The following is a 13,946-nucleotide window of genomic DNA, read 5'->3' as shown; positions in this document are numbered from 1 at the left end:
ATAGCGAGAATTTGAACCGGCACTCCAATAATGGATGTATGGGCATCTGAGATTGTGGCTTAACCCACTGTGCCATGCTTGTCCCAGTTGTGGTCTCTTTAGTCTCTACCATAGTACAGTGTAGGCTTATAGAGTGTCACGTATTCTAAATATGTCTGGCTGTCCATTTAAGGTTTTGTTAAATCTGTTCCTGTACCTCTGGTTTCCTTATAAACTGAAAGATCTGAAGGCTTGATTATATCAAGGTTAAATATTTGGAGCAAGAATAATAATTTGATAACTTGGTTAAAGTGATGACAGCAGATCCCACAAATGCAAAATAACATATTTTTCTTTGTTGTTAGTAAGCCACAGACTATATTTTGTAGTCTTTGGACCATGACTAGCCATTTTTATTAATGATAATATTGATGGGACGCAGTTGTTAAGGGTGGATTCAGGGCTCCTGGTTGGCTGTTTAGAATGCTTTAAAGAGGTTTGCTCCAGTTAAATGGAAACAAAAGCCCAGTAGTATTTGGAAGTGAGAGCAGTGAGTGAAAAGTGCCACACCAGAAGGATACTGAAGAGGAGAAACAGGATGTTAGCAGTGGATTCAGTTAGCTATACTCTGGTTATATGGGATTATTTGAGAAGAGTTCTTTACTGCAAAAACATTGAGGTAGGAACAAGGCAGCTAAAACCCAAAGGAATCCTGAATCTTTTGAGTAGAGCTAACCTGTTACACAGTGATTTTGACAGTGTGAATGTCCTCACCTAATCAGTCTCATGCTTCTTTTTAGGCCAGAAAATCAGTCCAGAAGGAAAAGCTAAAATTCAGCTTCAGCTGGTCCTGCATGCAGGGGACACAACAAACTTCCATTTTTCCAATGAAAGCACAGCAGTGAAAGAGCGTGATGCAGTAAAGGACCTTCTTCAGCAGCTGCTGCCCAAATTTAAGAGGAAAGCAAATAAAGAACTGGAAGAGAAAAACAGGTGAAGAAGGAAAAGACTAGCCTTTTGAAGAAATGCTAGGTTTTCTCTGGTCTCCGAGTAGAGTGATAGGTTGTTAACCCCTTTCCACTTTTGCTATGATACTGTAATACAGGAAAATAAGGACTTTGGTAGTATCTTTACCTCTTGTGTTTGTTCTCAACTGTAATATCTTACTAATAAGTGACTTTGGGCCAATGAGAATGTGCAAACCCAGAAGTTAAATTAACTGCATCAAGCCCAATGTCCGATTAGGAGCATAATTGAGGTGAGAAGGTATTGTGGTTCCTTAATTTCTTTTCCCAGTCACAGAAAAAAGTAAATCATTAGAAGAGTGTTTGTGAACAAGAAACCTGAGAGAATGCATGCTATGAAAAGGGTAGACACATGTAAGATAATGATCTTTCTGATCAGGTTAACTGTTCCATCACTAATGTCTGTTAGGCTGTCAGTACTTACAGCTCCCAGTACGATTACCATGAAAAAATTAGTGCTGGAAAATCTGAAGGATTCCCGCCTCTCTTCCCCACGCACCGTATTTGTTAAAGAGGATACACTACAGTACAAATTATAGCCACACTGATCTTTGTCACTGAGCCACAGAGAATAAGACCAAATCCACACCCTGAAAGAGTTTAGTCTTTGTTTCTTCAGACTTATCCTCATCTGTTTCCACTTCATTTGTTCCTCCAAAGAGGGAATTTTGCTGTGAATTGCTAAAAAAATGAACTAAATGACCTCTGCTGCTCATTTTGAAAGAATGGCATTTCCATGTTTCATGTCACTGAAGTCTTTTTACCTAAATGGCATTTTATTCTAGAAATTCAATTATATTCAATATATTCTATCACCAGAATGCTGCAAGAAGATCCTGTTTTGTTTCAGCTCTATAAAGACCTGGTTGTGAGTCAAGTGATCAGTGCTGAGGAATTCTGGGCCAATCGCTTAAATGTGAACACAACAGATAGTTCTTCCACATCCAACCATAAGCAGGACGTTGGCATTTCTGCAGCATTTCTGGTATGTGACCCTTTCAGATTTCTGAATTTTAAAAAGTGAAAACCCCAGTATCTGCTAACAAAGCAATTTCTTGTGTGGAATTTCACATTTCCTAAAATAAATTAACAAATTCAGTATCTGGTAGTCTTCTAAAATGTCTTAAAATTAAATACAGTATTTTTTTTAATTTGTATTTCTCTGTATTAGTTGTATTTTCTTGGTTTTTGGACTTGACCCTAGCGTGGTGGGTCAAAATTATTCGGATAATTTCAAATTTAGTGCTTTCTGGTACTTTTTAAATGATTGCTATATTTTACTTTCAGGTGAAAGAGTTATACGATCTGAAGAGAAACCAGAGTGTTACTATATTTTACTTTAAATACAGAGTTAGTTGTGTGTAATGATCCCAGAAAAGCTGGACATTCCTAACCTGTAGAATTAGAAAAAGGGGTTCATTTAGTGTACTCCAGTGGAACTAGGGCAGTATTTATTTTACATCTCAACAAAAGCTTGATTGCCAGTTGTATGTTTTGTATCCTTCTGCATGCTTAGCAGTGAACTGAATCGAGAAGGTCTTTCCTAAAGAAACCAATCAGTTAATGTTAGTTTAATTATTAAACAAGGTTTATAATAATTTGGAAGCTATAGAAGTTTTATATTAAACTTTCACTCTGCCTTTGCTCACACTTAATGCCTGTTTGACCATGTTGGACTTTCAAATAAACACATTTTACAGATCATTAAGACTGAAAAGTCATTCTGGGCTTCTTTGAACCCTGTCTCCTTGCCAGAGGTGAAGGTGAGGGACTTAACTGTCCCAGCATTTCAGTTAGAAAGTCATTTTCCATCTTTCTCCATTATCTGACATAGTCCCTGATCTTCTAATATATGCATATATACATGACTCTGGTCTTTGTTTTAGGCTGATGTCCGGCCCCAAACAGATGGCTGTAATGGTTTGAGATACAATTTAACTTCTGATATCATTGAGTCCATTTTTAGGACTTACCCAGCAGGTAAGGAAACACAGTTCTCCAGATGGTTAAATATTCGGATTAATTCTGTAATGTATCAATAAAAAGCAAAATGTTTATCCCTTATTCCTAATCAAGTACAGTGAAATATATAATATTTTACCCAGTATTTGACATATGTTGGATGCTAAGGTCTCAGTAAATAATGTGCTATAATCAGTTCATTGTTAAGATTTTATTATTCTCTCCATTGGTGGTTCTGAGACTTTAGTTGGCCTTCAGCATCCCTGAACAAAATGACATACTACAGAGAGAACGGTAAATGAGTCTCTCCACAGCACTCACTCAGATCACTCCTCAGACTGCATCCAGAGTGACCTTTCTAACTCAAATCCTTTCCCTTGCTGACACCATACTAAAAGTATACTTGGCCAACACTGTGGCTCAATAGGCTAATACTCCACCTTGCGGCGCCGGCACCCCGGGTTCTAGTCCCAGTCAGGGCGCCGGATTCTGTCCTGGTTGCCCCTCTTCCAGGCCAGCTCTCTGCTGTGGCCCGGGAGTGCAGTGGAGGATGGCCCAAGTGCTTGGGCCCTGCACCCCATGGGAGACCAGGAGAAGCACCTGGCTCCTGCCATCGGATCAGCGCAGTGCGCTGGCCACAGCACGCCGGCCGCAGCGGCCATTGCGGGGTGAACCAACGGCAAAGGAAGACCTTTCTGTCTGTCTCTCTCACTGTCCACTCTGCCTGTCAAAGGAAAAAAAAAAAGTATACTTGACCCCAGGCCTAGTGATCTGTAATGCGCAGCTAAGGGTAACTGAGCAGAGCTTCTTAAACCATATACTGGTCTTCCCACTTTCTGGTCCGACCCATGTTGTCCTTAGGAATTGTCTTCCCTCAGGACTCCCCTCATTGCTACTTTTAAAAAATCCTTATTTCCTTTTAATCATCACAAATACCCTATGAAATGGGAACTTTTTTTTTCTTTTTTTGACAGGCAGAGTGGGCAGTGAGAGAGAGAGACAGAGAGAAAGGTTTTCCTTTGCCGTTGGTTCACCCTCCAATGGCTGCCACGGCCGGCGCATCGCGCTAATCCGATGGCAGGAGCCAGGTGCTTCTCCTGGTCTCCCATGGGGTGCAGGGCCCAAGGACTTGGGCCATCCTCCACTGCACTCCCTGGCCACAGCAGAGAGCTGGCCTGGAAGAGGGGCAACCGGGACAGAATCCGGCGCCCCGACCGGGACTAGAACCCGGCGGGACTAGAACCCGGTGTGCCGGCACCACAAGGCAGAGGATTAGCCTAGTGAGCCGTGGCGCCGGCCCAAAATGGGAACTATTTTAACCCTCAGTTTATAGGTGAGGAAACCAAAGTACAGGGCCATTTAAGTAATATGCCCCAAGTCACGCAGATAGAAGCTGGCAGACCTAGAATTTTAAATTCAGGCTCTGGGTCAATAAACCATGCCCTTTACACTATGTTCCCTACACAGTAAGCTTCTGGAGTGCTGAGCTGATAGTCTAGTAGGTATTGGGATCTTCATTTCCTGGCACCTAATGCAGTACCAGGGATTGAAAGCACACACAAATACAAATGAACAAGCAAACCAAGATCTCACTGCTAGACTCTTGGTGTTGCTACTTAAGCTTCAAAACTTAATTTCACGTGCAAAATGAGGTTTTGTTAGTAATCTGTGTTTCAATAACTTAATTCCTTAAGAATTAGGAATTCATGGAGCCAATGCTGTGGTGTAGTAGGCTAAGCCTCCACCTGTGGCACTGGCATCCCATATGGCTGCCTGTTCGTGTCCTGACTGCTCCACTTCTGATCTGGCACTCTGCTATGGCCTGGGAAAGGAGTAGAAGATGGCCCAAGTACTCAGGCCCCTTCACCCATGTGAGAGACCTGGAAGAAGCTCCTGGCTCCTGATTGGCCCAGCACCCGCTGTTGTAGCCATTTCGGGAGTGAACCAGCGGGTGGAAGGCCTTTCTGTCTCTCCCACTCTCTGTAACTCTGCTTCTCAAGTAAATAAATCTTTTTTTTTTTTCTTTTTTTTTTTTTTGGCAGGCAGAGTGGACAGTGAGAGAGAGAGAAAGGTCTTCCCTTCCTGTTGGTCCACCCTCCAATGGCCGCCGCGGCCGGCGCACCGCGCTGATCCGAAGCCAGGAGCCAGGTGCTTATCCTGGTCTCCCATGGGTGCAGGGCCCAAGTACTCGGGCCATCCTCCACTGCACTCCCTGGCCACAGCAGAGAGCTGGCCTGGAAGAGGGGCAACTGGGACTAGAACCCAGTGTGCCGGCGCCACAAGGCGAAGGATTAGCCTAGTGAGCCGCGGCGCCGGCTCAAGTAAATAAATCTTTAAAATAAATAAAATTAAAACAAAACATTAAAAGAAAGAATTGGGAATTCGGTATGTAACTTATGGCTTTTTTTTTTCCACAGTAAAAATGAAATATGCAGAAAATGTTCCTCACAACATGACAGAAAAGGAATTCTGGACGCGGTTTTTCCAGTCCCATTATTTTCATAGGGACAGGCTGAATACAGGGTCAAAGGATCTCTTTGCAGAATGTGCCAAAATAGATGAAAAAGGTAACTTTATCCCTGACTCACCAGTATCTGTCATTAAAGCTTTAATGTCAAATGGGTGCTTGGTCTAGCAGTTAAGACATCGGGACACCCACATCCCATGTTGGAGTATCTGGGTTTGCATCCCACCTCCACTTTCAATTTCAGCTTCCTGTTCATGTGTATTCTGGGTGGCAGCAGGTGATGGCTCAAGTTGTTAGGTCCCTGCCACACATGTGGCAGACCTGGGTTGAGTTTTCAGCTCCCTAGCTTTGACCTGGCCCAGCCCCAACTATTGGGGGTGTTTGTTAAATGAACTGGTAGATGAGAGAGCTCTTTGTCTCTCTCTGTCATGCTCTATTTCTCAACCTGTCAAATAAATGAAATACAAAAAATGCTTTAACGAAATGTCTTTTGATTTCTGAGAAAAACAAGACTTAATGAACTTTTATTTTGTTTATTTTCTAGGATTAAAAACAATGGTTTCATTAGGAGTAAAGAACCCACTACTGGATTTGACAGCTTTAGAGGATAAGCCATTAGATGAGGTAAGAAGCAGTAAATATGAATCAGCACTGTGGTATAGAAGGGTAAGCCTCCATCTGCAATGCCGGCATCCCTTATGGGCACCAGTTCGAGTACCAGCTGCTCTACTTCTAAACCAGCTCCCTACCAATGCATCTGGCAAAGCAATGGCAGATGCCCTAAGTGCTTGGGCCCTTGCACCCACACGGGAGCCCCAGATGAAGTTCCTGTCTCTGGCCTGGCACAGCCCTGTCTGTTGTGGCCATTTAGGGAGTGAACCAGTAAATGGAAGATCTCTTTAGAAAAAAAAGAAGTAATAAATGGAGTTTTGACAGAAAGCCTAGTCTTAAATTTACAGTTTTTAAATTGTCTTAAATGTAGATGTTCTACTTGAATATAAAACAAGCTAAGTGGAGCTTGTACTGTGGTGTAGTGGGTGAAGCCCCCACCTGCAATGCTGGCATCCTGTATGGGTGCAGGTTTGAATCCCGTATGCTCCACTTCCAATCAAGTTCATCTGCTATGGTGTAGGAAAGCAGTGGAAGATGGTCCAAGGGCTTGGGCCCCTGTGCCCATGTGAGAGACCCAGAAGAAGCTCCTGGCTTTGGATTGGCTCAACTCCAGCCATTGGCAGCCATCTGGAGAGTGAACCAGTGGATGGAAGACCCCCTCTATCCCTCTCTCTCTTTCTGTCTGTCTGTCTCTGCCTCTGTAACTCCTCCTCTCAAATAAGTAAATAAATTTCAAAAAAAAAAAAAAAAGCAAAGTTCTTCTGTTGGAAGTGATTTGTCAAAAGTGCTGTTTACAAATGTTACTTGCCATTAAAATTATCTTGAATTGAATTCCTGTATGAGGTGCTAAACTTTTTTTTTTTTTTTAACGTTTACTTGAAAGGCAGAGAGAGATTTCATATTTACTGGTTTACCCTGCAGATGCCCACAATACCCGGAGCTAGGTAAATACTAAATAAATACTCCAGGCCAATGCAGGAGTCTAGAACTCAACCCAGATCTTCCACATGGGTGATAGGGACCCAGGTACTTAAGATGTAACCTGCTTCCCATCAGAATATTCATAAACTGAATAGGACATGGAGCTGAGTCAAATCCAGGGACTCCAATATAAGGTATGGGCATCCGAAGCAGTGACTGACATCACTGTTTGGTGATACACCAAACACCCACCCTGCCAGAACTTTTTAAATACAATTTGCTCATTTTCCCCATTGGTGGTTCTTAATAATTTTTTTTTAAGATTTATTTATTTGAAAGCCAGAGAGACAGAGATCTTCATTTACTAGTTCAATCCTCAAATGGACACAACGGCTGGGGACTGGTCCACGCAGAAACCAGGAGCCTGGAATTCCATCCGGGTCTCCCATGTGAGTGGCAGGGGCCAAGTAGTTGGGTCCCCTTTGCAGCGGCTTTCCCAGGCACATTATCGAGCTAAATGGAAAGTGGATCATGCAGGATTTTAACCTGTGCTCTGATATGGGATGCTGTGTCACAGGCAACAGTGTAACCTTTTGGGCCACAGTGTTGGCCCCTGATCTTCCTGTTTGCACTCTTATCCTTGAAAATTCATTTTCTAGCAGTAAGAATTGTAATTAAAACTAGATCATAATACTCCTCTAGGTAAAACTCTAATGCCTTCTCATTGAACTTAGAATAAAATCAAAACTACTGCCTGGGGCCAGTGTTTGGTGTAGTAGTTAAGATGCTGCTTGTGGAACTGGCGTGGTACAGCAGGTTAATCTGCCACTTGCAGTGCCAGCATACCATATTGAAGTGCCAGTTTGAGACCCAGCTACTTTGCTTCTGATCCAGCTTCCTGATGGTGCACCTAAGAAGGCAACAGATGATGGGCCAAGTACTTGGACTCCTGCCACCAATGTAGGAGACCAGGACAGAGTTCCTGGCTCCTGGCTTCTCTGTTTCTCCCTCTTTCTCTGTTACTCTGCCTTTCAAATAAATAAATAAATCTTTATTTTAAAAAAATTGTAAAACCTATGTCCTACAGTGAGGTGCTTGCACACCATGGGAGACAGCAAATAATGGCTCAAGTACTTGGGTCCCTGCCACCCACACATAAGAGAGTGGAATTGAGTTCCCAGCTTCTTTGTACCTCAGCTTGGACCCCTCCCAATCACTCATGCCCCAAATGCAACTACCTTTTAGTTCCTTGGTAAGCTTTTTGACTTAAAGGTATTTGTACTTGTTTCTCTACCAGTTCTTCCCCTAACTAGCTTCTTTCCATGATAAATATCTGTTATTTTTAATCTTTTTTCTTTTAAAGGTTTGTTTATTTATTTGAAAGAGTGACAGAGATCTTCTAGCCACTGGTTTACTTCCCAGATGCCTGTGACAATTAGGGCTAGGCCAGGGCAAAGCCAGAGCCTGGAACTCTATCTCCTATGTGGGTGGCAGGGGTTCAAGCAAAGAGCCATATTCTGTTGCTTTCTGTTCATTAGCAGAGAGCTGAATTGGAAGCAGAGCAGCAGGGACTCAAACTGGTGCTCAGATATGGTATGCCAGCATCATAGGCAATAGACCACAATAGCAGCCCCTCTTTTTTTTTTTTTTTTTTTTTTTTTTTTGGACAGGCAGTTAGATAGAGAGAAAGGTCTTCCTTCCATTGGTTCACCCCCTAAATGGCTGCTGCGGCCGGCACGCTGCACATCTGAAGCCAGGAGCCAGGTGCTTCTTCCTGGTCTCCCATGAGGGTGCAGGGCCCAAGGACCTGGGCCATCCTCCACTGCACTCCCGGGCCACAGCAGAGAGCTGGACTGGAAGAGGAGCAGCCGGGACAGAATCCGGCACCCCAAAACCAGGACTAGAACCCGGGGTGCCGGCACCACAGCCAGAGGACTAACCTAGTGAGCTGCAGCACTGGCCACAGCCCCTCTTTTTTTAAAAAAAGAAAAAAGACTTGTTTGAAAGGCAGAGTGACAGGGAGAGACAGAGAAAGGTCTTTTTTTTTTTTTTTTTTTTTTTTTTTTAAGATTTATTTATTTATTTGAAAGAGTTACACAGAAAGAGAAGGAGAGGCAGAGAGAAAGAGAGAGGTCTTCCATCCTCTGGTTCACTCCCCAATTGGCTGCAATGGCCGGGGCTGAGGTAATCCGAAGCCAGGAGACAGGAGCTGTTTCCGGGGTCTCCCACGTGGGTACAGGGGCCCAGAAAACTTGGGCCATCTTCCACTGCTTTCTCAGGCCATAGCAGAGAACTGGATTGGAAGTGGGGCAGCTGGGACTCAAACCAGCATCCATGTGGGATGCCGGCACTGCAGGCAGAGGCTTAACCTGCTGTGCCACAGCGCTGGCCCCGCGAAGGATCTTTTATCCACTTGTTCACTCCCTGAATGCCTGTAACAGTCAGAGCCAGGCCAGGGCAAAGCCAGGAGCCTAGAACTCCAACTGGGTCTCTCATGTAGGCAGGTGATGAGAACCCAGATACTTAGGCCATCATCTGCTGCTTTCCCAGGCACGTTAGCAGAAAGCTGGATTGGAAGTAGAGCCACTACAGCTTGAACCTGCACTTCAGAATGGAATATGGGATGCTAGTGTCGCAAATGATGGCTTAATCCTCTGTGTCATGCTGGCAGTAGACATCTAGTCTGATGACACTTATACAGAGACCTTCCTAACCACCCTGTCTAAAGGAGCTTCCCCTTATACAGTCTCTCCTATCATATTATCCTATTTTCCCTGTCATGTTTGTCAGTTTGAAAAATGATCTTGTTTTTACTTTCTTTTACCTGGTAATTGCAGTCTTCCAGAGCGTGAGCACCCCGAGACTTTATGGTGTGCTGGCCTTTGACTAACATATGGCCTGTATAAGTACTTGGTAATTATTTGATAAGTGGGTGAATAACATGAGAGTCTTTTTCTGACAGACCTTTTCCTCTTTAGCCTTATATCTCACCAGTCGCAGGCCCACCTCATTCTGGCTGTACTGAACCACAAATAAAGCTGTCATACAGTGCCTGCTACATTGCCTCTGTGCCTTTGTTTAAGCAATTTCCTCATCTTGAAGTGTTACTCTCTCCCATCTCTGCTTGGCCATGCTCCATGAAGCTTTTTCAGACCTACTCCTCCTCTCTTCCAAGGGGATTGACTACTACTTCTTACCTGCATGTCCTAGCTTACAGCTCAAGTTCTTGCTAATTAATATTTAGGTTCTTGTGGCACAAGGTCGTCTCAGTTTATCAAATAATTACTGAGCACTTAATATATGCCCTGGATAGGCCAGAAAGTAAGAACAAGGTCAGCCTCATGGAACTGAGACTGTAGTGAGGAGTCTGCCTAGGACTGGCAGTTATCAGATAAAATAAGGTAAGAACACAGGTGTTTTTTTTTGAAAGTGACATTTGTTATAAAGAAAGTAGAGAGGGTAACGTTGATGGGAATGACTGGATTAAGTGACAGAAGCTACTTTAAATAGTAAGCTGTCTCTGAAGAGGTGACATTAGAACAAATGTCTAATCGGTCATCCACATAGAGCATGTACTCAATATACAATGTTTAAAACACCCATACTATTTAATTCCCCAGTTTCCCATTTTATAGAACTTGGGGAAGTAGATTATCTTGCCTAGAATAATAGTAGAAAAAGTAATAAAGCCAGATTTTGAAACTTTGAGGTTCCATAGTTCATGTTTTATTCACACTGTATTCTGTTCATTTGCTGTTTTGCTAACTAAACCAAAATTACTCTTTCAAAAAGAATTGCAGGGTGTAAGACTTTTGTGATACTAAGAGTAGCTATGGGCCGGCGCCGCGGCTCACTAGGCTAGTCCTCTGCCTGTGGCGCTGGCACCCCGGGTACTAGTCCTGATTGGGGCGCCAGATTCTGTCCCGGTTGCTCCTCTTCCAGTCCAGCTCTCTGCTATGGCCCCGGAGTGCAGTGGAGGATGGCCCAGGTCCTTGGGCCCTGCACCCTCATGGGAGACCAGGAAGAAGCACCTGGCTCCTGGCTTCAGATGCGCAGTGCTCCAGTCATAGCGGCCACTTAGGGGGTGAACCAACAGAAAAGGAAGACCTTTCTCTTTGTCTCTCTCTCTCACTAACTCTGCCTGTCAAAAAAAAAAAAAGAGTAGTTATGGGTCAGGTGTCTGACCTAGCAGTTAAGATGCTGCTTGGGGTCAGCGCCGTGGCTCAATAGGCTAATCCTCCGCCTTGCGGCGCCGGCACACCAGGTTCTAGTCCCGGTTGCCCCTTTTCCAGGCCAGCTCTCTGCTGTGGCCAGGGAGTGCAGTGGAGAATGGCCCTGGTGCTTGGGCCCTGCACCCCATGGGAGACCAGGAGAAGCACCTGGCTCCTGGCCTCAGATCAGCATGCTGCACCAGCCACAGCGGCCATTGGACGGTGAACCAATGGCAAAAAGGAAGACCTTTCTCTCTGTCTCTCTCTCTCTCACTGTCCACTCTGCCTGTCCAAAAAAAAAAAAAAAAAAAAAGATGCTGCTTGGGACACCCACAGCCTGTAATAAAGTGAGTGGGTTTGAGTTTCATCTCTGCCTGATCCCAGCTTCCTGCTCATGCACACCCTGGGAGGCAGCAGATAATGGCGTAAATAGTTAGGTTCTTGCCACCCTTATAGGAATCCTGGATGTAATTGAGCTCCCTGCTTTGGACTAACCTAGCCCTGTCTGTGGTGGACATGTGGGGGAGTGAACCATTAAATAGGAACTCTAATTTTAAAAATTAATTAGAAACACAAGTTAGCGATATCCCTTAATTTTTGTTTATATAATGTTACTTATTTTTAAATGCTTACCTAAAGATAATTTAGTAATATTCATGAGAGTTAACTCCCATAACCCAGCAAATGTTTTCAATTGAACATATGTTTCATAATAGATAAAATCAGACCGCTGGGACTTCTGTTGCATTAGGTTAAGCTGCAGCTTGCTACAGTGACATCCCTCATCAGAGTGCCAGTTTTGAGTTCTGACTGCTCCACTTCCAATCCAGCTTTCTGTTCATGCACTTGGAAGAGCAGTGAAAGATGGCCCAAGTGCTTGGGCCACTGCCACCCACATGGGAAACCAGGATAGAGTTCTTGCCTGGCTTCAGCCTGGCCCACACCTTGCCAATGTGGCTCTTGGGGAGTGAGCCAACAGATGGAAAACTCCTCTTGGTCTTTCCCTCTCTGTTGCCCTGCCTTTGAAATAAATAAATCTTTTTTGAAAAATCAGACCCTTATTTTGATTTTTAATCTACTAACTTGTTTCTCATAGGGCTATGGCATTTCCTCCGTGCCGTCTACTTCCAATTCTAAGTCCATAAAGGAGAATAGTAATGCTGCCATCATCAAGAGGTTCAACCATCACAGTGCCATGGTTCTGGCAGCAGGTCTCAGGAAACAGTTAAGTATACATGCCAGAGTGCCGTGAACCGGGCTTCTCAGGATATCCAGATGGAGCTGTGGTGATGTTCTGATTATAGTTTTAACATTAATTTTCTCCTTTGTTTTAAGAGAAGCACAAAATGGTGAGCCCAGCAGCATTGATGGAAATTCCGGAGATGCCGACTGCTTTCAGCCAGCAGTCAAAAGGGTATGGGCAGAAAATTTGGACCATTTGGGGCTCAGGTTTCTCCAGACACTTTTGACAACCTTATATTTTATATTGCTTATTTCATCTAACTCAACATGTTAAGCATTTTGCCACAAGTGTGGTGCGTTATAAAGAATACTTCCTCAGCTTTGGCTTGCCAAAGCCTTTGACTCAAGTCTATTAACCAACTTCATTGGCTTTTTCCCTGTCACATGTACACTTACCACAAATGTGTGTCTGTGTGCCTGTGTGTGTAAGTGAACTTGTTTTCTAGGAAAGAATATTCTGTGGAGGCAATGTGACAGAAAGAAAAACTATAAAGTTTCGTGTATATGCTTTTTAAAGAAAGTTATTTTTAAACTAGCATTCAGAGCTGGAAGTATCTTCTCATTATTGAAGTACTCATTTGGGGTTGTGGGCAATATCTGGGGATGCGGGAATATGGATAGAGTTAGCTACTTGTTATTCCTTCCTTTTCTGTAACTTTGCCAAACTAGAGACAGTAGTAAACATCTTGATATCTATGGTACATCCATGTGATGGAATTTTTTCCCCCACTTAAAATTTTTATTTATTTGAAAGGCAGAAACAGAGATCTGCCACCCACTGATTTACTCCTTCTGATGCCTGCAATAGCTGGGGCTAGGCCACCCTGAAACCAGGAGCAGGGAACTCAGGCCAAGTCTTAACACATGAGTGCCAGAGACCCAGGTATTTGAGCCATCAACCATTGCACATTTGTAAGAAGCTGGAATCAGGAGCATAGCTGGGACTTGAACCCAGGCACTCCAGTATGGGATTCGGGTATCCTACCTACTAGGCCAGGCCCCCACCCCTATACGATGGAAATTGATGTAGTGATTAATAACTTTAAAGGATTCCTGAGGTGGGCATGTGGCTCAGTGTTTAAGTTATTGTTTGGAATGCCTGCATATCATATCTGAGTGCCTGTTTCAAATCCCAGCCACTCTGCTTCTGATCAGCACCCTGCTAAGCTGTACCTTGGAGGCAACAGGTGATGGCGGAAGAACTTAATTCCCTTCCACTCACGTGGGAGACCCAGATTGAGTTCTGTGGTTTCCTGGCTTCAGCCTGGCCTATCAGGCATTTAGGGAGGAAACCAGCAGATAGAAGATTGCTTTCTTTCTCACTCTCTTTGTTTTCCTCTTTAAATTAAATGAAAATTAAATAAATCATTTTTAAAGTTAAAAGAAATCATGATGTGCAAGACTTTTGGACTTAGGATAATTTGATGTTCAATTTTTCAACTTCATGATAGATTTACCAGGATATTGAATACATTTTCAATTTAACATTTTTGACAACGTTGGGGTTTTTCAGGAAATAGACCCATG

At 43.7% G+C, this 13,946-nt stretch overlaps 1 protein-coding gene across 6 annotated transcripts in view; it reads left to right on the top strand.

The window, feature by feature from the left end:
- The window catches only part of GTF2H1 (general transcription factor IIH subunit 1), a 41,553-nt gene that overhangs the window by 12,467 nt on the left and 15,140 nt on the right, over nt 1-13,946 (top strand). For 4 of the 6 annotated variants that reach the window (XM_070072662.1, XM_002721364.5, XM_070072658.1 and 1 more), the window contains 7 exons: nt 780-972; nt 1,824-1,989; nt 2,891-2,984; nt 5,384-5,533; nt 5,978-6,057; nt 12,274-12,401; nt 12,513-12,591. In XM_070072662.1, coding sequence (XP_069928763.1) covers nt 780-972; nt 1,824-1,989; nt 2,891-2,984; nt 5,384-5,533; nt 5,978-6,057; nt 12,274-12,401; nt 12,513-12,591 — 890 coding nt within the window. The remainder of the gene's footprint in view (nt 1-779; nt 973-1,823; nt 1,990-2,890; nt 2,985-5,383; nt 5,534-5,977; nt 6,058-12,273; nt 12,402-12,512; nt 12,592-13,946) is intronic. The other 2 variants (XM_051834002.2, XM_070072665.1) reach the window with 1 other exon arrangement.

The sequence above is a fragment of the Oryctolagus cuniculus genome, chromosome 1 (assembly GCF_964237555.1).
Source record: "Oryctolagus cuniculus chromosome 1, mOryCun1.1, whole genome shotgun sequence".
Taxonomy (NCBI): domain Eukaryota; kingdom Metazoa; phylum Chordata; class Mammalia; order Lagomorpha; family Leporidae; genus Oryctolagus; species Oryctolagus cuniculus.
The sequence above is the reverse complement of the archived record's forward strand: the minus strand, read 5'-3'. Positions and strand labels throughout refer to the sequence as shown.